General features: G+C 48.6%; 1 protein-coding gene across 5 annotated transcripts; it reads right to left on the bottom strand.

The window, feature by feature from the left end:
- TMEM184A (transmembrane protein 184A) lies at positions 1 to 26,097 on the bottom strand. Of its 5 annotated transcripts, XM_007657014.3 has the most exons (11): positions 25,997 to 26,093; positions 23,391 to 23,529; positions 22,343 to 22,402; positions 8,730 to 8,990; positions 6,134 to 6,299; positions 5,357 to 5,447; positions 4,820 to 4,895; positions 4,582 to 4,673; positions 3,271 to 3,440; positions 2,235 to 2,432; positions 1 to 1,848 (listed from the first exon to the last, which is right to left on the bottom strand). In XM_007657014.3, the coding sequence occupies exons 4-11, from the start codon at positions 8,988 to 8,990 to the stop codon at positions 1,607 to 1,609; spliced, it is 1,296 nt and encodes a 431-aa protein (XP_007655204.1). In that variant the 5' UTR covers positions 22,343 to 22,402; positions 23,391 to 23,529; positions 25,997 to 26,093; the 3' UTR covers positions 1 to 1,606. The 5 variants fall into 5 exon arrangements, with proteins under 5 accessions (XP_007655204.1, XP_007655213.1, XP_007655209.1 ...); XM_007657023.3 differs by lacking the exon at positions 23,391 to 23,529 and having other exon boundaries at positions 25,997 to 26,097; XM_007657019.2 differs by lacking the exons at positions 23,391 to 23,529; positions 25,997 to 26,093 and adding an exon at positions 22,800 to 22,866.
- Positions 26,098 to 27,075: the final 978 nt, after the last annotated feature.

The raw sequence follows: 27,075 nt of genomic DNA, 5'->3' as shown, positions 1-27,075 counted from the left end.
TGTGGATAAACCCTTCCTGTCTTCCAACTGACCTTGTGGGAATAAGAAAGATCAGCTCTCGGGAGCGCCGTGAAGGGCTTGGAGCAATTCAAAGAGAAGGGGCCGCTACTATCGTATTATACTTCAGACCAGGGGAACAGCAACAAAGGGTCAGACACCCTTGGGGCAACAGGGGATGTCTCCCCCTGGGAGCAGTCTGGACTTGACCCCACTTGAGGTTCTGCCGGGAAAAGGGGCCACACCCCAGAAGGAGAAGCCAGTCAACTCATTAGAAAATCAGAACATTTGTATTTATAAATAATAGCAATTCGCTTCCTGCTGATTGTGGCATAATGAGGAATCCCCAGCCTCAGTGGCCCAGCTGGGAAAGGATCCAAGCCCAGATTGCCTCTATCTCCTTTTCTGGGCAGAAAGAAAAGGTAACTTCCTCAGCTTGGAAGCTAAGAGCTAGGTTTTTCAGGCACTACCATTTAGAGAAAGTACACGCTCGCTTTCTCTCTCCTACACACACACACACACACACTCAAAGCCATCCTCAGAACAACACCCCCAAGGCCAAGTTGAGAATTTAGCACATGGAGGGTCCTTCAGAGACCTTTCCAGGGAAGAGAGGCAAAGACAAGACACTGTTCCCTTTACAGAAATAGAAATCCCCTACTTCTGAGTATTGGTCTCTTAAAAGTCCAGCAGAGAATGTTGCCCCTCCAACCAGTCCCAAGCACATTCAGCAAGTCTGAAAAAAACAGGCCCACTCCCTCTCCACTACTGGACTCCAATGTGTCTCTGAATGACTAGTCATTTGGGGGGGAAAAAAAAATGGGCCCAGTTTGGTGACAGCTCAGTTTCAGGTGAATTCCCTTGGGACCAGGACTGGTGATTCACGCTATGATTCATGTCTTTGGCCCTTGGGGGTGTTCCACAGTGAGTGTCCTTGATTGGGTACTGCACCCCTTAAGGTCTTCTGTGCCTTGGCTGCAGCTGGGGGTGAGATTTGCAGAGAAAAATCAGTGGGAATTTCCACCTAGCGTATTGATCAAACGGCTCCAGCCTTGAGTGATTCCGGGTAATGAGGCCATTAGATCTGAGCAGAACAGGGCATGGTCCGCTGAAATGTGGTCTATTGAAATGGAAACTCAGGGGGGTCCTCCGCTCCTCTCCTTCACCATCAAGAAGTAGTTCCAGAGGTCTTGCAATGGGTTCTTTGCAACTCAGAGACACATGAGATCCATTACCCAAGTCCAGGGAAATCAGCAAGAAGTATGACCAGGCCTCAAGCTTTTCTTGCTGACAGTACCTACGACAAGGCAGAACCCCCTGCCATCTTTCCCAGGTGGCAGATCTCCTAGAAATTCTAACCGAGACAACAGCGTCCCGCTTTGTGCTGCCAGACTCAAATGGCAGAGACCCAAGAGGGAGTCCATTAGTGTCGGAGTAGTGCCGGGCTCTTTGAGGCCAGATTCCTCCTCTATTGTTATTGCTCACCCTCTCCCGTTCCCACACCAAGAAACCATTTTCCATCGTTGGTCCTGGGTGAGCTGCCTTGGCCTGTGCCCAGGAACAGTTCCATAGGCAAAGAGGGATTACATCCGGTGCTCCACACTGGTCCCTACAGCTCATCCGAAAGGATCAGCACCCTCTTCTCGATGCTTTTGCTCCTCTTGACGCTGGGTGGGATGGGCGTGGGAGTCATGGACCCGTTTTGCCCCGGCCCCTTGGCTTCTTGCATGGATTGCTGGGTGTATTGCTGGTAAGCGGGAGAGAAGTTGTGGATGGCATCCTGGACAATGTCCTGGGGGCTTATGGTCTCCTTCAGGCCGCTGGAGATGCTCTGCATCGGGGCTACGTTCACTGAGGGGGAAGGAGAGAGCAAGAATGAATCCAGGACAGCTGGGGGCAGTCCTCTCTTTGCCAGCAAGGGTTTCAGCTGTACGACTGTCTTTAATAAAGCTCCGCAGATTGCCACTCATGCACTCACTCCAGGCAAGTAAGGGGTTAGGCCAATTGGGTTGGAAAAAGAAACCAAAACAACTCTGCTTTCATGTCGTTTAACTAAATAATTCTGGGATTTGTTAAGCATTTACTATGTGCCAAGCACTGTCCGAAGCGCTGGGGTTGTCCCATATGAGGCTCATTTGTGAAAATTTGGAGAAGCAGGCTAAGTCCCTCCTTGGTTCCTTCCCCAGGACCAACCCAGCTATGCCCTCCTTGGGGGAATCAGGATTGGCATGGGTTACCTGGTGAGTTCTCCTTCTTCTCCCAGTACACTTGGCAGGTGAAGGCATAGCGTAGAGCGATGGCAGCAAAGAACATCTCAATACAGATGATGAAGTTCTGGTACCCTGCAGCCACCGTCCCAGCCCCCACCTCTTTACCATTGATGATTTGCATCTCGGGAATCACCCCACACTTCTCCAGAATGGCCAACAGCATCCCTGGGGGGGGAACAGTGAACGAGAGGGAGCGAGAGCGTGAGAGAGAACAAGATAGAGAGAGAGAATATGCATGAGAGAGACGGATGAGACAGAAAAGGAGGAGCTAGGACTGGTGGGGACTTAGAGAATCAATCAATAGTATTTACTGAGTGGTGTGCACAGAGCTCTGTATTAAGCACTTGGGAAGAGTGCAATACAACAAAATTGATAGGTACACTCCCCTCCCACACCAAAGTGGCTACTCTAGACCCAGCTAGGCCTCTACAGGGTTCATAGTTCAAGGTAGTTGGCAGAGAGTGAATCCCTCCCTTAACCTGAAGAGTCTGCAGGCTTCTTCCTTTAGGGCTCAGATCCGAACCCTCATTGCTACTGGAAAGATTTGATTCCAAAGGCCTAGATGGGCAAGGCAGGGGGAGGCCCTGAGGGCAGCAGGACAGACAGATCAGGAACAACAGGGTAGTCCAGCCACTGGGCTTCAGTGACCATGCCAGGGCAGGATGGGGCTGATTGAACTGAGTTGGTCCTAGAGAAGGAACCAAGGCTTCTTTCTACTCCTCAGAGCTGTCCATCCAACCCTTTCCCTTGAGTGCTGAGTCTACAGTGGATGTTGCTCCAAACATAGGTTCAATTATAACTATAACCCTCAATTATAAATTATTTTGGAAAAAGCATAAAGTATCTACTCTTCCCAAAGGATGGAAGGGACTTGGCATTTCAGAGCAGCCAGCAGTGGATCCACTCCCAGGATGCCTCACCTTGGTCGACCGAGACGTTCCTCCCTTGTGGAAAGGAGGGATAATGCAGGGATCCCCCACCCCCAGGCTCCCCTCACACCCACCTTGCCAAAAGGAGAGGAAGATGACGGCTTTAATGGTGAGGAACTTGAGGACTGGCTCGAAGGGGCGCAGCAGCTCCTTGGTAGCAAAGTAGAAAAGGAACAGAGCATACAGGGCCAGGCTGACCGAGATGTTGTAGATGATGGTGACGTAGAGGTAGCCACTGTGGATACTAGCAGGGGAAAGAGCAAGCCGATAGCCAGGAGCTCAGACCCGAGGTCTTGCTTCTCTCTCCCCCCTTTCCTTCAGATCCCAGGCTCTGGGGGAAAAGACTGGAGAGGACCTCTTCCCCAGAGTGGGTCTGAAAGGTGCACATTGGGCTGCAAGATTACTTATTATTACTACTATCATTGTTATTATGATTGTATTTAAGCACTTACTATACGTCAGGCACTGCTCTAAGCACCGGGGTAGATATGAGTGAATCAGGCTGGACAGAGACACAGTCCCTTTCCCCCATGGGGCTCACAGTCTAAGTAGGAGGGAGAACTGGTATTGAATCCCCACGTTACAGTTGAGGAAACTGAAGCACAGAGTAGTTAAGTGGCTCACCCACACAGAAAGCGATTGGCAGAGCTAAGATTAGAACTCAGGTCCTCTGATTCTCAGGCCCGTGTTCTTTCCACTAGGCCATGCTGTTTCTCATGACATTTATTAAGCACTGAGCTGAGCTCTAGGGTAGATACACGGTAATCAGGTCAGACACGGTTTCTGTTTCTCATGGGGTTCCCGATCTAAGGGAGGGAGAGCAATATTGTATCTGTTCTCCAATTGGCCTGGGATTCTTCTTTCCACAACAAACTGAAGTGTTAAAAAAAAAAAAAAAGCCAAAAAGCCTAGAGGCAGGGCAATTGACCAAATGACTGCTCTCGATACCTTCCTACCACCTGTATCCATGAGCCCCAATAACGTGCTAAGTAAGCACCGTACTGAAAGAACCCCATACACTGTCTGACCCGTGGGAGACGGCCCCTCTGATGCCCCTTATTCCATGACTGTAACCCCAGCACTTACACACCTCCAGCCCATCTCCTGGAAGCATCATGGTCCAGTGGCCTACAAGTCAGAGAGCCCAAGTTCTAATCCTGGCTCTATTTCTCTGCTGTTTGTCCTTGGACAAACCACTTAACTTCTCTGTGCCTCAGTTACCTCATCTATAAAATGGGGATTATGACGGAATCCCCTGTGGAACATGGCCTGAGTCCAACCTGAGTATCTAACTCCAGCATTTAGTGCAGCCCTGGCACATAGAAAGCACTTAAATACCATTAAAAAAAACATCCCCAGCCCTTGCTTTGGGTCCAAATTCTTACTTGAAATCTCCATCATGGTATTTCCCAAACATCTGCAGTATTATGGTGACCAGAGACATGATGGGCTTCACAATGCAAAACTGCAGAGTTGCCTGTGGACCAGAGGGAGAAAAAAAAAACCAAATTAAAATAAATCACACATATCCCAGGACTGGGCCCAGCTCTGGGGAGACTGCAGAGGATGACTGGGCCAAGAGCAGCTCAACCCAAAGGTATGTCCTCTGCATCCCTTACTCACTTGCTTACAGAAGCGCAGGAAGCCAATGGAATAGGACATCCCCGGCAAACAGCAGGTCCCGTAGAAGCAGCTGGACCTTGAACCAGGAAAAGGACAGAACTCATAAGCACTGACAAGAGGCTAGCCACCGGTAGCGGGGGAGGGGGAGGGTCCGAGGGCAACAGCACCGAGAGACCCAAGGGAATCTCTGTGTCCATCCCACCCATACCTACTCTTTCATTCATTCAGTCACATTTATTGAGCGCTTACTGTGTTCAGAGCACTGTACTAAGCGCTTGGAAAGTACAATTCAGCAATACTCATACCACACTCAACCTCTCCTCTATCCCCCTTCTCCCCAGGCTGAGGGAAACTGATTAGCTGTCTAGAGTCAAGCACACTGACCCCGAAACACACATTCATTCCACGGAAACCTTAAGGAAATAAAAAAAATCGAGGCAGTTTTTTCATTTCTTCTGCCTCCGCCCACAGGCCGGGTTCCCAGGCCCAAGACTCCTGGGTTGGAGTGTGATAGCCCAGTCGGGCAAGACAACTTACTTGATCAGCTTTCCACGGATCTCTGACATGATGGCGCTCTCGCCGCCCAGGTACTCAAAGCACAGACTCAGGAAGCTGTAAATGACGAATGCTGGGGGGCATGGGGGGGAGAGTTGCAGAGATGGGTGAACTGCAGGGACAGGCTCTCAGGTGAGACCGTAAACCCCTATTGGCAGGAATATCCGAAACACCAGTGGAAACAGCCTAGTGGAAAGTGGCTGAGCCTGGGAATAAGAGGCTCTGGGGTTTTAATCCCAGCTCTGCCAATTGCCTGCTGTAGGATCTTAGGCAACCCACTTAACTTCTCTGTGCCTCAATTTCCTCAACTGTGACATGGGGGTTCAATACCTGTTCTCCCTCCTACTTAGACCGTAAGCCCCATATGGGACAGGGACTGTGTCTCATCTGATAAATTCGTATCTACCCCAACTCCTAGAACAGTCCCAAGAGGGCCATTCCATGGGTCCCTCATCTCTGGGCCGGTGATACCTGCCCTCAAATGTCACCCAGGGTGGGAGGGATGCACAAGAGGATGAGCCATCAAGCAGCACTCAGAGACTCAAGGCCGCAGAGACGAAGCGGCTGAAACAGGTTGCCATGGAAACATGGCAGGGCCTCTCTGCGTCTCCGAGCTCCTCCAAGTCACCCGGACCACTTGGGAGGCTGAGATTCCCCGAGGCAGCGCTTGCTTAGGCTGAACTCGGTCCTCAGAAGAGCCGGTCCAGGTCCCTCTCCCCGTCTACAGCCCCGTCCGGCCCCGACGGCCTCCGGTCTCACCTTCGTAGCAGTCACGCACAGTGTTGAAGTAGACATAGTACTGGTGGCTGCCGAGGAGGAGGAGGCTGAGCCAGGAGTCGAAAGAATAGATGGGAACGATGAAGAGGAGCCGGATGATGTAGCGTTGCTCATGGGGCACAGTGTAGAAGCGCAGGTGCAGGTAGATCTGCGTGGAGGGTCAGGAATGGTCTGTAAGCAACCAGCCTCACAGAACGGGCTCAGCCAGTCCTAAGGTCAGGGTGGAACGGCTCAGAAGGGCCAAGCTTGCTCACATCTTCTGAGCCTCCCCATCCCCCTGAGCCTGTATTAAGGACCCACAGTATGAGATGCCGAGGAAAAACAAGCGCAACATCTGCCTCCAAAGAGCCTGTGCTCTAAAGAGAGGGGGTCCGGGGAGCTGGGTGCTAATCCCAGCTTCTCTGGCCTCAGTTTCCTCATCTGTAAAATGTGGATCCAATACCAGCTCTCCTTCCTAGACCGGGAGCCCCACGTGGGACAGGGACTTAGCACTTAGTATGGTGCTTGGTAGAAAGTAAGCACTTAAATACCACAGTTATCATCATTATTATCATCCAAACATATGAGTCATACCAACCCACAGCCATCTCTTGCACTTATGTGGTAGCACTTAGCCTTCCTCAGCACTTGTGTAGAGATATATAAAAATCAACTTTACAGTCATCTATTCTATTTAATAATTTTATATCCGTCTCCACCTTTAGAGGGCAGAAAAGGTGTCTCGTACTTCCCAAATGCTTCGTACAATACGTTGCACCCAGGGGGCATTCAATAAATGCCATTATTACTATTCCTGCTCTTTGGAGATGGTGGACTTTAGAAGAGTTTTGCAGGAAGAAAAGGTTTCAGATTGGTAGAAAGGATGGGGTAACAGAGGTTGTTTCCCTTTCATTCCCTCTATTACTAGTACTGCAAAGAGTGTTCTTTTCGCTCCAACACTGCCTCCCTCTGCTGTTGGCTGCAGCCAATCCTCAGACCTAAACCTAAGAGAGCTTAAGAGGTTTTTGAGGGATGGGTCAGAGGGCTCCCAAGACCTCTGCAGTTCTTTAGGAGATCGGGAGACTGTAAGCCAGTTATGTGCAGGGAATGTGTCTCTTTACTCTTGTACTGTACTCTTCCAAACACTTAGTACAGCGCTCTGCACACAATAAGCCCTCAGTAAATACAACTGAATAATGAATGAATCTGGAAGAGCAGCAGGTACAGGTTTGAGGGCGATTTTATCTGAAGGAAAAGAAATGAGAGAGAATGGATTTGCTGCCTTAGTGATCCCACACCAATGCTAACTTTCTGACACAAAGAAAAGACAAACCAGTAACCTCACATTACCATGAATCCCCAGGTTATATAATCTACTGTCAATTATTCAGTCAAACAGGGGAGGAGGACATAAAATCCACAGATAACCCAAAAATTTTAGCTAAAAGTTTCAACCTCCTTCCCTGAGAAGGAGACGAAAGAGGAAGAGAAGAAAGAGGAGGAGGAGAAGAAGAAAGAAGAAGAGAAGGAGAAAAAAAGAGAAGGGGAAGAGGAATAAAAGAAGGAGAAGAGAGAGAAGAGGAGGAGGAGGACCAGGACCTGAATAGTCCTTAAACTGGGAATAATTCTGAAGAATGACTCACTGCAGCCAGGGAATCAAGAGTCCTTAGCTCCAAAGACACAGCCTTTGCTTCATCCCCTCTAGACAAGTCTCCTTTTGCTCCTAATTGGACCAAAAGAGTGGTGGGGGCAGGGAAGAAGAGGACAGATTACATTCTAGAACACAAAGTCCACTGAACTGTGGGGTGTCAGGAGCCTGGTGGCAGAGCGCATTTGACCCCTCTGCCTTGGAGGCAGCAGGAGTTCCCTTCTCTCCATGGAACGGCTGGCTCACTCCCAGGCACCGGAGCCTTCGGACCCGGAGGAACCGATCGGACTAAGCCCTACCTCTCTTGAAGCTCTTGGAGGCAGCAGGCTTTTCCTTCTCTCCAAGGTTGGAGCCGCTAGCCTCGCTCCCTGGCACCAGAACCCGTGGAGCCATGAGGGACTGAGCAGCCTAAACTCTCATCAAGCCCTTCCACCAGGCTCACCAAAGCCTTACAAGGCTCCAGCCTCTCTTCCTAAAATCCTGGAGCTGGGTGGGTACTTCAAAGGGTCATATCCTTCAGGAAGGACCTAAACAACCCAAGACTTGGTTCATTTGGCCAAGGTCAGGGCTGGGGAAATCCACCTGACTGGGGCAGGTCTGATTTTCATGCTGATGAGTGGCAGCTGACTGGAGGTGGCTAATGGATTCCCCCCAAGAAGGCAGTGACTGGGGTCATGGGCCTATTGTACTCTCCCAAGTTCTTAGTACAGTGCTCTAATCATAATAAATGCTCAATAAATACCATTTATTGTTTGATTGATTGGAAGGTGCACATTCTTTCAGTATGGATGGAGAGGGGGAGTGGTACTTGATTCTCATGGGCTTTCATGGTGTCACTTCCTCTTCCTTGGGGAAGACCTCTTCCTTTTCCTCCGCCAGCCTTCCTAAGATAGATGCAGGGCCAGGAGGAAGGCAAGGAGAGGCGTGAAGGAGGAAGTAAGGAAAACTTACCTGGTGACAGGTGAGCACCAGTGCTGACCACACGAAGACTCCTGAGATGCCCCGAGCAGCTGGAGTGGTCAGAAAAATCTGCTCACCACCTTGGGAGCCATTCCAGAGACTGCCGCCCTGGGGGGCATCTTCACTGGAAGCGAGCATGGGGTCCTTCATGGAGAGGAGTCCAGACTGCAGTAGCCCCACAGCCACCTGGGCGGGCGACGCTGAGACTCTGTTAGAGGAGGTCCCGTTGCTGAATGCTGGAGGCTGATTCATCTGGTGAGGAGGAAGGGAGCAAAGGTGAGTGGCGAGAGGCAGGAAATGCCAGGGGGAGGTGGAGCACAGATCAGGGCACAGGGACAGAAAGAGGCAAGAGCAACTAAAGAGGAGGAGCCTGAAGGAGTAAAGAGCAAAGCAGACAACAGCAGATTGGTGGAAAAGGAAAGGGAGAGGGGAGGAGGAGGAGCTATTTCAGGAGAACCAGAGTCCTCCAGCACCTCTCCAGCCTGTACCTATCCCTATCACTCCCCTGAGACTCGGCCCAGGCCTAAAACACCCCTGGGCCCCACCACTTTCCTTTCCATAGCGCCTGAAATTCAGATCTTCCTAGGAGAATCTGGAGCTCTGAACTACACATACGAGTGAACTTTTGATGAGTTTTCTCTACTCAGCTTGGCCCATTTTGAGGGTTAAATAACTTTGCCTCGATGTCAGAGCATTTGAAAATAGTGCTTCACTTGTGGATGTTCGAGGTCTAGAGAGGGTTCTGAACTCTGTGGGTGCTTTGTGGATTCCTAAGGGTCCCCCCCCGTGACACACCATACCTCCTCTCACTCTCCTTGTGGAGCAGAGGTCCTGTCTTCTCCCCTCTTCATCCCACATGACCCAGGTCCCCACTGAAGCAGTGTGGCCAAGGTTTAATGCTGTTCAGGACAGCCTTTTGGGAATTGACCAGGAGGCCGAGCACACCCATTTGGCCCACTTCTTCGGCCCCGCCCCTCTCCCCCCTGCCAGGAGAGAGCCCCCTCTTCCTCAGTCAGATCACAAGTTGTCAGCGGGAGTCACAATCAACCCTAGGAAATAATCCTGGGGAAGTCCACGATTCAGGGATTCTCACCCTCCTACTCCTGGGTGGAATGGGGATGGAAACCCTCCTCCCTTACCCCCATGCCCCCTGTTCTCTCCACCCCCAACACACACATACACACACACACACACGACTCCCTGACTCTGTCTCTCCTTCTCTGAGACTAAACTGTTGTGTCCAACCTGGGCACCCAAAGTGACAACCCTTCACATGGAAAGGTCTTGTTTGAGTACTTCCTTCAGGCTAGACCAAGGTGAGGGAATAGTAGTAGGCATCAGCTCTCTTCTCATCACAAGGAACAATCAGACTAACATTCATAATAACAACACAGCTAATAATGAAACTGATTCCCCTTCCCCGAGTCCTGCTGGTGCATTCAGAGACTGCATTACGGACGTCTAACAGCAAAAGCAAGATTCATTCAATCATACCCACTGAGCACTTACTGTGTGCAGAGCACTAAGTGCTCGGGAGAGAACAATACAACAACAGACACATTCCTTGCCCACGACGAGCTCATTTACTCTGCTCCCCGGCCCCGTCTGCCATTTCACCAAATCCCTCCTACCTTGCCCCAGCGGACGCTCCCGACGGGGTCGCCCTGGCAGCCGGGGGCCCAGAGACAAACACTCCCATCTCGGTGACCCGGGCCGGGCGAAAGGACACGTGCCCAAGGCAGAGGAGACGGCCCCACGGCAGGAAGGGCGGCCCTGAGCCGGGCAGGCAACACCTCACGGCTGGGCCTCCGAAACCGCCAGCCGCGTGGAGCGAGGGAGGCCGAGAGGAAGATCAGGGGGTGGAGGGAGGCAGGAGGGAGAGAAGAGCAGCAGGGAAGATCGAGTTACCGGGAAGTCACCTGCGTGCCAGCTTCACCCGCCTCCCACCACTGTTCACCTAGCCTGGGCCTGCCTCCCGGCAACCTCCAGGGGCCGGCCGGCCTCGCCCTCCCCGCGCACGCCATCGGGGCAGCAGGCGGAAGGGGATGGGGGGGGGAGGAGGAGGGAAAGTGAAGCTGCTTTGCCCTCCCCACCTCCGCCCCTTTCTGTGTGTTGACATTGAATGCCCTCCTTCCCCTGTGGGTTGAAGGAGCAGCAGCTGTGGCCCTGGAGCTGGCAGGCCTCGGAATGGCGGCCCTCTCTGCCTGCAGATGGCAGCAGCAGCCCGCGGCCCCTGCCACCCAGCGGGACAGCTTCTCTGGAGGCCAAAGGTGGTTGGGTGGGTGGCTGAGGGGGAGCCAGACGGGGAGGCTTCATTATTCCAAGAATAACAGTAATAACTGGGACTTTGCTTACGCGCTTACTACGCACCAGGCACTCTGCTTCCCCCGGGGGAAGATACAATACTATCGATTCGGACACCGCTATCTCCCCGCCGACCCCGGCCCACGTCCTGCTTCTGGCCTGGAACGCCCTCTCTCCTCATATTCGTTCATTCAGTCGGAGCACTATACTAAACACTCGGGAGAGGACGATGCAACAATACGCAGACACGTTCCCCGTCCATCCGACAATTACTCCCTTACCACTCAAAGCTTTACTGAGGGCACATCTCCTCCAAGAGGCTGTCCCCGACTAAGCCCTCTTTTCCTTTTCTTCAACTCTTTTCTGAGTCACCCCGAGTTGCTCCCGTTATTCATCCCTCCTCCCAGCCCCACAGCACTTATTTACATGTCTGTAATTTATTTATATTAATGTCTGTCTCCCCCTCTAGACTGTAAGCTCGTTGTCCGCAGGGAATGTCTGTTATACTGTACTCTCCCAAGTGCCTAGTACAGTGCTCCGCACACAGTAAGCGCTCAATAAATATGTTTGACGGGCTGACTGACATCATCCCTGGCCTACAGGAATCTCACAGTCTAAGGGGGAGGGAGAACAGATATTTTACCCCAGTTTTACAGATCAGGAAACTTAGGCGGTTTAGACTGCCATTTCACAGAGGACTGGGAAGTCTTGAACCGACCAGGGTCCAGAGAAAGGCATGGACGGTGTGCGGAGAGTGTGACTGCCAATTCTGTTGCATCGTACCCTCCCAAACACTTAGTACACTGCTCTACACGTAGTAAGTGCTCAATAAATTCATTCAGTAGTATTTTATTGAGCGCTATGTGCAGAGCACTGTACTAAGCGTTTGGAATGTACAAATCGGTAACAGATAGAGACAGTCCCTGCCCTGTGACGGGCTTACAGTCTAATCGATCAATACCATTGATTATTTAATAACGGCAATAGCTGGTACCTTGTCTGCCAGCAGCAAAAGGAAAACAGGGAGAATGGAACTATGGATCTTGCTGAAGTAATCTATGCTGAGCAGAAGGCCGATGATCCACCCAGCTTTCTCCAAGCATCCTTCTGGGGCTGTCCGACGGCCAAGAAAGGAAGTAGTTCACATTTGTGTTGATTAGCATTCTGACTGCCAAACTGTAGTAACGCTTCTGGTCCCTTCAGCATCTCTCAGCCAAAGCACTTAGCAGTCACAAGGTCAGGAACAACACTCCTAAGGAACTAAGCTTCATCTTCCTGATTTTCCAGGTGAGGAAACCAAGGTAGAGAAAAGCACAGTCCAACCATGAATGCATCACCTGAACAGGTATGAGAACTTGGATGTTCAGCCCCCACCTCCTGCCACCCAGGGCCCAAGGACCCACTGAATGATAATAAATGTGGCTTTTGTTAAATCCTTAGTGTGTGCCAAGCACTGGACTAGATACAATCAGTCCCACTTGGGGGTCACAGTCAAAGATGGAGCGAGAACATTGATTAATCTCCATTTTGCTGATGTAGAAATTGAGGCCCAAAAAAGTTAAGTGACTTGTCCAAGGTCACACAGCAGGCAAAAGGCAGAGCTGAGATTAGAACTACAGTCTCCTGACTCCCATCCCTGTGCTGATGCCCCTGGGGTCTGAGCCAACTGACAGCTCTTACCCCATTCCCCCGTGGGAGAACTTAGTTTGACTGTTAGGTCCTGATATTTGACAAACTGGTCTACCAAGTAGGTCGTTGGGTAGGAACTTAGCTGAGAGATGGGCTGATATGAACGAACCTGGGTTTCGTATTGGTGGAGAGTTCGAGATAAGAAAAGATTAATCAGAAGCTCTGAATAGTTCACTTGGCCTGGGGGAAGGGCACTCCCCCTAAGAAAACACAGCTCTTTTGCGTGTTGGAACATGACATCTGGTTGAAATGTTTACAGATGGAGCAAGAAGCCTGGCTGGGTCCTACCTAGGAATCCAGACCGGCCTTACTGGGCGTGGGTGCCTGAGACTTAGAGGCCACTTCTCATTCTCTGTTCCACCAGAGTCCCCTGCAAAAGTTGAGAGCATGGGGGACTCTGTCCTGAATAACAATAATGAAAACTGTGGTGTTTGTTTAGCACTCACTATGTGCCAAGAACTGTTCTATGTGTTAATAATCAAGGTGGAAATATTCCCTGTCCCATTCGGGGTCCAAGTGGAAGGGAGGGCAGGTATTTAAAATCCAATTTACGGATGAAGAAACTGAAGTAAAAAGATGTTAAGTGCCTTGCACAAGATCAGCGTGGCTCAGTGGAAAGAGCATGGGTTTGGGAGTCAGAGGTCATGGGTTCGTATCCCAACTCTGCCACTCGTCAGCTGTGTGACTGTGGGCAAGTCACTTAACTTCTCAGTGCCTCAGTTACCTCATCTGTAAAATGGGGATTAAGATTGTGAGCCTCACGTGGGACAACCTGATTACCCTGTATCTCCCCCAGTGCTTATAACAGTGCTGACTTGTACATTCCAAGCGCTTAGCACAGTGCTCTGCACATAGTAAGTGTTCAATAAATACTATTGAATGAATGAACAGTGCTCCGCACATAGTAAGCATTTAAATACCAACATTGTTATTATCACACAGTAGGTAAGTGGTGAAGTCAGGACTAGAACTCAAGTAATAATTGCGGTATTTGTTAAGTGCTTACTATGTGCCAGGCACTGTACTAAGCACTGGGGTAGATACAAGGTCATTGGGTTGGATACAGTCCCTGTACCTCATGGGACTCACAATCTAATTCCCCATTTTACAGATGAGATAACTGAGGCACAGAGAAGTGAAGTGACTTGCCCGAGGTCACTCAGCAGAGAAGTTGCAGAGTCAGAATTAGAACCCAGATGCCCTGATACCCAGGCCTGTGCTCTTTCCACTAGGCCATTCTGCTTCCCCAAAAGTCAAGGAAGCAGAAATTCTCTTACTGTCTTCCTTCTCCTCCACCCATCCAGGCCAATATGTCAGGCTCTACACTCCCTCCTTGCCCTTCGGCCATATCTTCTCTTGTTCAGGGATGAGTGGAGCAGAAACACTGAAAAAGGAAAAAGAAAACACACTCGGAGCTGAAGTTTTCTTTGGAGGGTTGCTCCCCTGTCCAATCCACAAAGCCAAAAAGACTAAAAGAGAATGGTGAGCCTAGGGAGGGGTTATCAAGGACACTGTAAACACCTCCATTAGATTGTAAGCTTTTTGAGCAGGGATCACGTTTGCCAATTTGACTGTATTCTCCCAAACACTGAGTACAGTCATCTGCGCATATTAAGTGCTCTCTAAAGACCATTGGATTGATCAGTTCATCAAGATGGAAATTATAGAGCTTGTCCGTAAGACGAGACAAACTTTGCAATGCGGGAAAACCACAACTTCCAAATGGCAACTCTTTGGAGAGGACCGGAATTCAACTACCCAGGGAATGAGAAATTACGTCTACAGAAATAGAACTCACCCAAACTTCCGGTCCTGAAAAGGGCAAATACTGCCTAAAGGTACACCAGGCCGCCTGTCACTGGGGAGGGGTCTGCTGAGTCCCTGCCTCGGTAGTCGAGGTTGAGACATTTGGAAGACCTTAGAGATGAAAATGTGACTAATTCTCTTGTATTGTACTCTTCCAAGTGCTCAGAACAGTGCTCTGCACATAGTAAGTGCTCAATAAATCCCACTGAATGATCCCAAGCACTTAGTACAGTAGCTCGCCAGCTGAAAGCCAACTCCCCCACTCCTCTCTTCCCAGGAGGTGCCAGCAGTTGTCACTCAAACAGCTCCTTCCCGCCTCCACGAACTTTCCTATTGCAACCCGCATTTCCCCTCAAAATTAGCAGAAGCAGGGATGTTCCAAACCGGGGGATTAGGCTGCTCTGATGAGAACACGTGGTGGGTGGTGGTCGTGGTGAGAGATAACGGGGACCTGAGCCTGCCGGCCTCCAAACAAAGGCAATCAGCCATGGCCCAACAACCAGAATGGCCCCTTGTATTCAGCGATCACTGGAGTAAAAGTCACCCAGACGGGCCCACCGACCCCAAAGGGGATGTGACCCAAGGGGAGAGGGGAGAGCAAGAAGGGGTTAGGACCAGTCAGAGGATGAGTACCATGGGGGGAACTAACTTTCAAACACCATTATTTAAAAAACAGAGATCCCATTTTTCCCTCTCCAGGCACCGCACTGGACTTGTTTTGACTTGTTTTTCACCTGCTGGTGGGAATGCTGCAAGGGATGACAAAGTACAGCAGGATAGATTTTGTTTAGGCACAAGGAAGAACTTCCCAGCAGTAAGCGTTGCCAAGTATTAAATCAGGTTACTAGCTGAGGTGGTGGAGTCAGGATAACTATCTATTGATCTAGAATGAGTTACATGAAGCCTGCCTGAGAACAGGTCATTTTCCAGCAGTTAATGGTCCATTATTCTCCTTTCAGAATACTTATTCCAAGATTAATTCCCCTCTCTCTGACCCCTGCCAATAACCATCAGTCATAGGAGTTCATCACCTTCCACAGAGCTCCGTCCCCTCCTGAGATGATCTACACCCCCATTTTATTCCAATTCAGCACCAGCAGCCATTCATATTCATAAGCAGCTTCGGTGTGCCACAGCCTGGTTCAGAAAAATACAAGAGATACTTGTCTGCCTTTATCCCATCTCCTTTCCACAGCTATTCCTTCCAACTTCCTCTCCTTCCTCCTCTGGCTTCCCAGAGACAAAAGAGTAACTGTCCAGCACCTCCCCAGGCCCCCATGCAGGGAAGGTATGGCTTTTATTATGGGTTTTACTAGCTCCTCCATCCCAAACTGCAGCTCACAAGCAGGAACTCCGGGTAACCATATTCACAGCCCATTCCAAAGGGGATTACTGCTGTTGGAAAACTTAATTAACAGTTTATAACAACACTAATTAAAAATAAAAACCTCTGCACAGGGCTGAGTTAGAATTCCCACTTCTGAACCTAATTAGAAACCAGCTGTGCAGGGAGACTGGTCATTTTCAGGTAGCTAATGACCCATTTTCTTCCTCCTCGCCCATCAGGTTCAGTGAGAGAATTAAGAGGAAAGGAGAGAAAGGGGCAATTCTCTCCACTGTGAGTGATCAGGAACACTAGAGAAGCAGTGTCGCCTAATGGAAAAAGCATGGACCTGGGAGTCAGAAGGACCTGGGCTCTAATCCTGGTTCTGCTACTTGTCTGCTCTGTGATCTTGGGCAAGTCACAACTTCTCTGGGCCTCAGTTACTCATCTGTAAAACGGGGAGTGATAGTTTGAGCCCCAGGTGGGCCATGGATTGTGTCCAAGCCCGGCACACAGTAAGTGCTTAAATATCATAAAGCACGAACCCCCCAACACAAGAAAAACTATGGTTAAGATAGCCAATGACCCCAAGTTCCAAATTTCACTTTCTCAGTGCAGCGGACTGCAAGTTCCTTTCTTCTGCTCCACCTGGGGATCTGCCCTTCATCTGAGTAGTGAGAAACCCTTTGCCAGTGGTGAGGCGGGCAAAGAGAAGGGCCTCAGATGTGGTAAAGGCTGTTTCCCCTCCAGGTATAGGAGTCTAGTTGCAAGAAACAGGATGGTTATGCCAAGATCCACTTGCAGTGAAGAAAGCAAATTGTATTTGGAAAGCAAGTGGGTGCAGGAGGTGGGGTTCCTAGGGAGAAAGCAGGTGAGACTCTGACTGCACTGATTCGGACAAGAAAGACTGAAACCTCCCTGCATTTTAACCTACTGGCCTGACCTGGTGCTTTTGTAAACCACAGAGAAGGAAAGGTGGAAGTAAAGGCCTGCCTCACGTGCCCCACCCGCTCAGGGTAAGAGCTCCAATCGGTCATATATGAGTGCTTAGTGTGTGCAGAGCACAGTACTAAGCTCTTGGGAGAGTACAGGAGAACAGATTGGTATACACATTCTCTGCCCTCAACAAACTTACAGTCTAGAGGACCAGCCTGTGTCAGACTCATTTGATTTTGCCTAACCTGGACCCTGAGAAGAATGAAGCCTCCTTGGTCATAAGGTCTCAGCCTCTACTCGTCTGTTCCCAATCAGCCCTACTTCATTGGAGCTATTCCTGCTTCTGATCTCTAAGTTGATGTACCAGAGGTGGTAGGTAGACATTAAAATGCATTAGCAGGGAAATGTTTTTCCTGATCCTTCTCTTTGCTGGTCTTAGTCCAACCCAAGGTTAGGTCCTTATTGTCTAATAACAATAGTAATAACATTGATGATGATAATAATATAATAATAACAGTATTTAAGAGCTTACCATGTGCCAATCACTGCACTAAGCAGTAAGGTAGATACAATCCCATCAGATCGAGGGTAGTCCTTCTCCACCATGGAGCTGACAATCTAAGGGGTGGGAGAGCAGGTTTTTCATCTCCATTTTATGGATGAAGAATTGAAAGCTCAGAGAAGTTAAGTGACTTGTCCAAGGTCACACAGTAGGCAAGTGCCAGAGCTGGTATAACAACTGTGGTATTTGTTAAGAGCTTACTATGTGCCAAGCACTGTACTAAGCACTGGGTAGATACGAGATAATCACACCCCACATTGGGCTTACATTCTAAGTGGGAGTGAGCACAGGTATTGAATCCCCGTTTTGCAGTCGAGGGAACTGAGGCACAGGGAAGTTAAGTGACTTGCCTAAGGTCACCCAGCAGGTAAGTGGCAGAGGTGGGATTAGCATCCAGGTCCTCTGACTCCAAGGCCTATGCTTCTCCTGATTCCCAGGTCTGTGCTCTTTCCTCTTCATTACTGTTTTTAATTTTTCTGATGGCTTCCCCTTAACTAAAGAGAGACCATCAAGATGTCCATCACTCTCAACTGCCTCTCCCCCTGCAGATGCCCCACCATCCACCTACCACACTCCCTGATCTATTTAGCAGCCACAGTCGATCAGCAATTGGGGCCCCCACCATGGGATCAGATGGTCCTTTTTCTTCCTCTCTTCTAACGCTTTTTGGTTCCCCTCAGTCCTCTTGCCCTTCAGAAGGCCCTTCTGCTCCTCCGCTTGAGGCTGCTCTCCAGATCAAGAGCCAGGCTGATGTCATGATACCTCTTTTATTTTCTCTACCTACTAATGCTCATCACATTGTTTGCCTCCAGTTGCTCCCGGGCCCTACAAGAAGGCTTCTCAAGGGCTGTAACAAGGACTCCTTGAGCTTATTTCTTCAAAGACTCCTGCCAATTTGGAGTCCTCAAGGGGCTCTCAGAAACCGGGACCGCATTTGTCAATGAGTATTGTTTAGGAAAAATACTGTGGATTCTCTAGCTCCTTTCAGAGCAGACCTTGAGAAGAATCAAGGATGAGGTTGGGATGAGGTTATGAGGCTGGAGGTGAGAGTAGAAAAGAGATGAGGGTAGAGACTGGGATATGGATCTCCCATTGCACACTAGTTCATACACTTTGTTCCTCTCAAGCCAACCTACTCCTTATGCCCCATTCTCATTTATTCAATAGTATTTATTGAGCATTTATTGAGTGCAAAGTACCATACTAAGCACTTGGGAGAGTACAATATAACATCTCTCCTCAAACTTGCTCACACCCTCCTTCCTGCATTAAACTCCCTTCCTCCTCCAGAGGACCACTCTTCCCCATATTCATTCATTCATTCATTCAATAGTATTTATTGAGCGCTTACTATGTGCAGAGCACTGTACTAAGCGCTTGGGATGAACAAGTCGGCAACAGATAGAGACAGTCCCTGCCGTTTGACGGGCTTACAGTCTAATCGGGGGAGACGGACAGACAAGAACATCTGCAAAGCCTTTCTGACATCCCATCTCCTCCAGGAGGCCTTCCTGATTAATGTCTCTTCATCATCATCATCAATGGTATTGTCTGCTTACTGTGTGCAGAGCACCGCCCATAACAAGTTTACAGACTGGAAGGGAGACAGATATTAATCTCTTCTTCGTTCATTCGGCAGGGACTGTATCTGTTGCCGACTTGTTCATTCCAAGCACTTAGTACAGTGCTCTGCACATAGTAAGCGCTCAATAAATACTATTGAATGAATTCATTCGATCATATTTATTGAGCACTTACTGTGTGCAGAGCACGGTACTAAGCATTTGGAAAGTACAATTCAGCAACAAAGAGAGACAATCCCTGCCCACAATGGCTTCACAGTCTAGAAAGGGGGAGACAGACATCAAAACAAGTGAACAGGCATCAATAGCCTCAGTATAAATTGAAATATAGATATATCTAAAGATCAAAACAAGCAAACAGGCATTAATGTAAATAGAATTATAGATTTGAATGTATATACACAAGTACTGTGGGGTGGGGAGGAGGGGTAAAGCAAAGGGAGCAAATCGGGGCGGTGGGGAGGGGAAGCTGAGGAAAAGGGGGGATTAGTCTGGGAAGGCCTTCTGGAGGTGAGCCTTCAGTACTCTGGGGGGGGGGGGAAGGGAGTGTGATTGATTGTTTGAATCTACTTTATTCTCCCACCCAACTGCCACTTTAGTACTTCCCTGCCACTGAGCATTTAAATTCTCCCAACCCTCTGTAGCACTTAGTTGCATATCTTTATGCTCTATTACTTCCAAATATCTAGAATGTACTTTAGGATCTGTCTCCTCTGTTAGCTTATATGTTCCTTGCAGGCAGGGATTATGTTCAGTAGGAGTAAAAGCACTTACTGAGCATCCACTGGATGTGGTGCACTTTTCTACTAATTTTATTGCGCTCTCCCTAGCACATAGTACCAGAGGTCTGCACACAATAGGCACTCAGTTAATACTAGTGAGTGATCGATTGGGAATAACCTCTGAATAGGGCTTCCCCCTCTCTTCCCAACTTGGCAACAACTGGAATCTGCCTTGGGACCTTGGAAAATCATGGTCACGGAAGTAGATTCCTTTCCTAGGAAGAATTTTCACAACTTTCCAGTGATCAGGGCCCAAGTCCAATAATCACTTCAAGAGCAATATCTTGTTCCAATGATTCCAGATTCAAATTCCGTGTACCATCCATCCTTCCTGATTCATTGGCTTAAGGGTCATAGCCGGCTCCCAAATCCCCCCCCACCGTCAGCCTCCGGGCCAGAAGAGAGTGTTTCAAAATGAAAGTGTTTAAAAAGATGTTTTAACACACCCCCTCCACAACTTCTGTCTCATGCCAGCACCAGATATTAACTTCCACAAGCAGTCAGGAAGTCACCATCTCCTATATACCCTGGGGAAAGAAGCCAACTGCTCCAACGTAGCTACCCTGGGAAAAATATCAACTTCCAACACAAAGGATAATAAAATGCGTGTGTATGTGGGCAGGCACGCAAGATCATGTGTGCTTATGTATGGTCAAGCATGTGCATGCGTTTTTGTGTATGGGCTTGCTTAAAGGGCCAGACAAGCTCTCCTCCATCTGCGAGCTCGTTTTGAGCAGGGAAGTTGTTTGTTGGTTGCTGTACTGTATTCTCCCAAGCACTTAGTACAGTGCTCCGCACACAATAAGCACTCAATAAATTCAACTAATGAATGAACATGAAGTTCCACAGCTCCTTCTCACTGCTTGGGAAGATGGCTTGAACAGCGCTGGAAACAAAGCGAATCGTCAACTCTGTTCATGGGATCAAAGCAAGCAGCATAAACAACTAGGTAGGGGCAGAACTTCTGAGCTGATGAAAGAAGGGAAACTGTGGGGTTAGGGCTGCTTCCCCCCTTTTCTCACCTGAGGAGGCAACATGGTATATTGTGGAATGAGCACAAGACCGGGAATCAGAGGACGTGGACTCTCATCCCAGCTCCTCCACTTGCCTGCTGGGTGATCTTGGGCAAGTCATTTAACTTCTCAGTGTCTCAGTTTCCACATCTGTAGATATTTCTCCCTCCCCTTTAGACTTTGCGTCTTATGTGGGACTGGGACTGTGTCTGCTCTGATTGTGTTATATATATCCCAGCACTTGGCAAATGGGAAGGACTTAACAAATACCACGATTATTACCATTATGATGATGACCCTATTCGGAATCCACCCTTGAGAAGGGCAGGATGAAGCAGTTCTAACAGGTAAGGGATGAACCTTGAGGACGGTAAAATCCATTCCAGACTTAGCTTCCTGCCTTACTTAATTCAAACCAACCTTGAAACTCTAAGCTGAACTTTTATTAAGTTTTGTGTTAGGAAAGAAAAGGATGAGCAAACCAGCCTAGACTTCTTCCTCTGTCACCAGTGCCAACAGAGACGCTATACTCAGAAGCTCTCAAAAGACATGGGGTCGTCTCCTTCTCAATCAATCCTCTTTATTGACCATTTACTGCATGCAGAGCACTGTATTCAGAGCTTGGGACAGTTCAACATAACAGAGGTGGTAGAAATGTTCCCCGCTCACAAGGAGTTTACAGGCTACAGCCTCTGTCTCTCATTCCAAGTTGCTAAGCACCTCCCCTATTCCTGGTGGTCTGAAGATGAGCTTTCTTGATGAGGCTACTTGATGTCAGATCCTTACCCTGACACCTTTGGTTCTGCCCTCTGGGAAAGAGTAATCTGGTTCTTTCACCTTGTTAATAACCCTGACACAGACCTTCCAGCCTGGGGAGGATGAGGATGCAGTTTTCTTCAGGTGAGCATCAGCCCACCGTGGCAGGATTACTGAGAGAGAGAAGGAATAGGTAGGAAGTGACTGCAGGGCCTTTAAAGTGGCAGAATGCAAGGGCAGACCTGAGCTAGGGGAGTTGGACTAAGGGCATAACTCCAGGATTTTTACTGCACTGCAAGTAATAATAATAATAATTATGGCATTTGTTGAACACTATATGCTAAAATAATAATATAATATATTAAATAATAGTGGTATGTTATACAATTGTTATATACGGAGTACTCAGGTAGATAGGAGGTAATCGAGACAGATTTGGTCCTTGTCCCACATGTGGCTCACCAACTAAGTGGGAGGGAGAACAGGTTTGGAATTCCCATTTTACAGATAAGGAAATTGAGGCACAGAGAAGAGACTTGCCCAATATAATATATGGGGTAGATACAATCAGATCAAATCCAGCCTCTGACCCAATCTAAAAGAAACAGAAAACAGATAGATAATCCCCACTGTGCAGATGAAGAAACTGAGCAGGCAAGAGGCTGAATTGGGATTAGAATCCAAGTCACCTCATTCCCACCTGGGCTCTTTCCACTAGGCCCCGCTGCAGGTCTTTTCAAGTAGTTCATCAATCACTTGTCATCCCATAGGATCACAGGGTTTAATGAGGGCAGTAGCCCAGGCCAAACAGTGAATTTAAACGAACCACTCCCCGGCTTTGGCACTCACCTTCCTGACCTCCACCTGCACCGACGTCCCGTCTTGATCTTCCCTGGTGGCTCTCAACTCCTGAAGGGGTGCGGGTCACAAACACACAGAAGCAGAGAAGGATATCCCAAAGAATGTCACCCTGGTTCCAGGATGCCTACCCGATCTGGTTTCCGCTCCTTTTCTCCTTGCCCTAGCCCTGCCTCTGCCCCAAATACCACTGCCAGGGTACTAGCTGCCCTGGGAACCAGAAAACTCCTCCCAGCCACCTATCTGCCCATCCACCCACTTCTCCTCGCACCAAACCACGCCCAGGCAAACCCTGGGCGGCCTCCACCGCCACCCACCCTCCTCTACCCGTCCCTCAGTAACCCTTCCCCCTCTCCTAACCCAGCCTACCTCTTCCCATCCCAGATCACCAAACCCTTCCCTCCTCCTCTTTTTTCTCCCCCTGGATCCTCTCCCCACTCCAGCTCACCTCTCCGGTTTCCCCATCCCAGTCTGCCTGCCTTTCTTTCACCTCAGTTTATTTGTGTTAACACCTGGGTGGGCGTGGGGGGGGGGGGCGGGGGGAGGGCATGGAGGTTCGGAGAAAAGATCTCTTTCCCTGGGAGTAGACAAGGTGTGTTGAGGAATATTGATTAATGACGTAGCCTGACAAACATGTTCTATATCTGAGGGAGTGGGTGTGGCTTCCCTCGTTTTGGCTAAATTTCCATTGTTATCTGAATTTCTTTTCGTCCCTCCTTTAAGATTCCCTTCCACACCTGCCTAGACCACATCCTCCCACAGAGCTTCAGGTTCATCCACTTTAAGTATCAGGCACCAGTTTGCCTCAGCAGAGACCCCAAGTGAGTGGGCAATTGAGCAAGTGGACAGTTGGCTTCTGTTGCTCTCTGGTATATTTTTTATTTTGATTGTATTTTTAAGGTATTTGTTAAGCATTTAATATGTCAAACACTGTTCTAAGCGCTGTAGGAAATGAGGAAGGAGCAGGATTTGGCCAGCTGGGGTTACAGGAAAAAGGAATGTCCACTTTAAAAAAAGTTTCTTAAGTTTTCCTCCTTACCTAATCCTCTGGTTGCCCTCTATCCTTTCTCAGTCTCTTTGGAATTTATAGATCCTCATTTCAGATCCAAACCATCCTTCATTCACCTCGAGTCTGGGTTTGTCCTGTATTTTTCTTGCTGTGATGCCACACTATAAAACTGAAATGACAGAAAACCTTTCTTTAGTCATTTTCCACATCATTCAGAGTTTTCTGATTTCATTCCCATCGATCGGGTCCCTCCTCCTAGTCACTTATCTGGTCACTGTTCCCCTTATTTCTAATTTCACTTTGGTGTTGGTAACAAATAACCTACTCCCGTGTGCTGCAAAGTGTTTTCTCTATCATTCCATGGCCAATTTGTCATAATTTGCTCAGGTGTTCTTAAAGCTTTTTTTTTCAAAGACACACAGATGTGCTGGTGAAATCATCACTGCCCACCCCAGTGCCCATATCACAGCATTAAGTGTGAGAACTATCGATCCAACAGTGGTATTTATTATTTACTGTGTGCAGAGCAGTATACAAAGTGCCTGGGACAGTGCAATCAAGTTGATAGACATAATCCCTGCCCATAATCAAGTAGGAGAAATGGACATTTAAATTACAGGCAGGGGGAAGCAACAGAGTTTGAAAGATAGGTCATCAGGTGAGTACCTAAGTGAATAAGGGGAAGCAGCATGGCCTATTGATTAGAGCATAGCCTTGGGAGTCAGAAAGACCTGGGTTCTAATCCCAGCTCCACCACTTGTCTGCTAGGTGACCTTGGCCAAGTCACTTAAATTCTCTTTGCCTAAATTACTTCATCTGTAAAATGGGGATTAAGACTGTGAGCCCCATATGGCTCAGAGACTGTGTCCAACCTGATTAACTTGTATCTACCCCAGTGCTTAGAACAGTGCTCAGCACATAGTAAGTGCTTAACAAATACCATTATTATTATTAGGGTTCTCCCTGATGTGAAAGGGGAGGGAGTTCCTGACTGGTTGGGGGGGGTGGTATGAGCAAGAGGTCAATGGTAAACTTCATCTACAAGTGCCAAGAGAGTTATTGATTCTCCTAATCCCGCCAGGCTGGCTAGGAATGCCTCTCCCCACTCCTTGTTCCAGTTGCCACCCCCCAAAAATGACCAGTTCTGAGACCCTGGGAGAGTCTGCCTGATTTAAGCACCAGTTAGCAGCTCGGCATAAAATAGAATTTAACAAATCGCATTTGTCCAAGGACACCGCGGAGGAAAAAGCCGGCTTTAATCCACCAGTTGTGCTGCAGGGGCAGCAAATTAGTCTAATGTTCATTATTTACACTTGACCATAAAACTGCTCAAAGTTGTAATTACAGTTTGATCACTGGCTAAGCACCATATGCAGTCCTTCCTTCCAAAGGAATAACAATTTCTAAAAAGCAGACAGTTCTTCCTGTGGAAACTGCCAGCTTTATAGATCTCTTTATTGGAGTGTGTATCTCTTCCTCTGAGTTATAGCAGCTGGGAGCTGAGCTCTGATGGAAGCAAAGGGGCCAAGTGCCTTTTTCACACCAGTCATATGAATTGATTTAGATGGAATAGCAGAGTAATAAGGCACCAGCCTAACTGACTGAAGCATTCAATAGCACTCAGTATTTTTTAAAGAGTTACCAGCTAGCAGTCGATGGCTGTAAATGAACAGGAGTGGAGGAGGCAGTGAGGGCATTCTAGTTTAATTATTTACCTGTGCCAGCGTGGACACAGCAGTGTCTGTGACGGGCCTTGTTAGAAGGTGCCCAAGTGCCGTCCTTCACTACATTAGCTAGAGTCTTGGGCCAAGTGGTCAAGCCCCCAGCACTGATGCTCTGCAGCTGGGTAAAAATAAGTAATGAAGTGTGTCTTACCTTGCTTTTTACCGTGAGCCACCTCCGCTCCTGGTCTAGGGCCTTTTCTACTTAATTGGTAGTGGGTTGGCTCAGAAGAGCAAGTGACAGATCAGAACTATAGCTCTTATGAAGGTTAAAATGTTAATTCCTATGGTACATGCACGGTGTGCCTCTCTGATGTGCGAGGCCTAGTAGAAAGAGCATGGGCCTGGGAGTTAAAGGACCTGGATTCTAATCTTGGCTCTGCCACTTGCCTGTGTGACCTTGGGCAAGTCACTTAACTTCAGTACCCTCCTCTAAAAAAATGGGGATTCAATACCTGTTGTCCCTCCTACTTAGATTGTGGGGCCCACCAGGTGGGCCCTGGTGACCTTGTATCTACCCCAGCACTTAGTAGAGTGCTTGGCACATAGTACTTAACAAATACCATAATTATTTCTATTAAGCACTTAGATACATATACCCTGCTCTTTCCCATGCACAACACTTACATATAGACTTTTAAACTCTGTTCCTTCCCCCTGCCTGTAATTTATTTGTTAGTTTCTCTTACTAGACTGTAAGCTTTTTGATGGCAGGTATCACGGCTCCTGGCTCTTGTACTCTTCCAAGTGCTTAAAACAGTGCTCTGCACAAAGGAAACACTCAGTGAATAGTGTTAATTGACTGATTGATTGCTACTGAGCTTGCAGGCTCTCGGTTGGGTTCCCCCTTCGACTTCTACCATAAATGGCCCTCCCGGCCTGGTGCACTCAAAAACAAGATTTACCACCACTTACCCCTGTAGCCTTTCAGAGATAATAAGAAAAGAGTGGGCATAGCAGGGAAGGTGAAAGACAAAAAGGCAAGTTAAATCCTGCCTAGCTGAGCTAGAACCGTGTAGCCTAGAGCTGGTTTAACCAGACAGGCTTGGACCACCCTTAGTCCCACTGAAATTACCCACAAACCCTACCACCCATCTAGAAATGTAAAGGGGCAGTGCTCACCCCCTTTTAATTACCACTAATCACCTCCCATACCCCACCCCCCTGCCAGGGAATTCTAACACAGCTCAACTTGCAGGCTGGGAGGAGCCTAGGAGAGTGTGAAACTTTCATCCAGTTGCCTCGGGGCTGTTGGGCCTATGATCCCAGCAATCTCAGGGGCAATTGCACATGTGAATTAGACCCTTGAGACTGAGCTGAGAGCAGAGCAGCGAGATCTAGTGCAAAGAGCATGAGCCTGGGACTCAGAGGACTTGAGTTCTAATCCTGACTGCCAAATGCTTGCTGCATGAACTCAGCTAAGGCACTTCTTTGTGCCTCAGTTTCCTCAACTATAAAATGGGGATTCAATCTTACTCCCTCCCACTTAAAGTGTGAGCAGTCAGACAGGGACTGTGTCCAACCTGATTAAAGTTTTACCTAACCCAGTGCTTAAAACAGTGCTTGATACAAAGTACACACTTAAATATCATGGGGAAAAAAAACTTCTGGTTTGGTCCCAGTTTGTCTCTAGCTCATTGTAGCACTTGTGGGGGCCCTGCTGGATTAGAGGCCATCACTGCTGCCATGAGCACCTTCTGCCCTTGACTCTCTTACCTGTGGGATTGAGAGCTTCTGCACCTGCCCTTTTCTAGCTTTCTCTGAACTAGAAACTCAGAGGCTGCAAACTCTAATTCACAATCTGTACTTGGGTTTCCTCAATTATAAAATGGCCAAATGAAGGAACAGACTTTGGCCAATGGTCCTGCTGCCTGGGCACAGGGGAAGAATAAAACAACCAAAGTTAGGGTAAATGCCCTCCAGTTGGCCAACTCTGTTGTACTGCACTCTCCTAAGTGCTTAGTATATAGTAATTGCTCAATAAATACCATTGA

The sequence above is a fragment of the Ornithorhynchus anatinus genome, chromosome 2, assembly GCF_004115215.2.
Source record: "Ornithorhynchus anatinus isolate Pmale09 chromosome 2, mOrnAna1.pri.v4, whole genome shotgun sequence".
Taxonomy (NCBI): Eukaryota; Metazoa; Chordata; class Mammalia; order Monotremata; family Ornithorhynchidae; genus Ornithorhynchus; species Ornithorhynchus anatinus.
This window is presented reverse-complemented; position numbering and strand designations above follow the sequence as displayed.

Excerpts from the sequence above, each read along its gene's own strand:
- TMEM184A (XM_007657023.3), bottom strand. The coding sequence starts at position 8,990 with ATGAATCAGCCTCCAGCATTCAGCAACGGGACCTCCTCTAACAGAGTC. Across the intron at positions 5,448-6,133 it reads TGTGCGTGACTGCTACGAAG|CATTCGTCATTTACAGCTTC; the intron begins GTGAGACCGGAG and ends CATGCCCCCCAG. Across the intron at positions 4,674-4,819 it reads TCCTGCGCTTCTGTAAGCAA|GCAACTCTGCAGTTTTGCAT; the intron begins GTGAGTAAGGGA and ends TCTGGTCCACAG.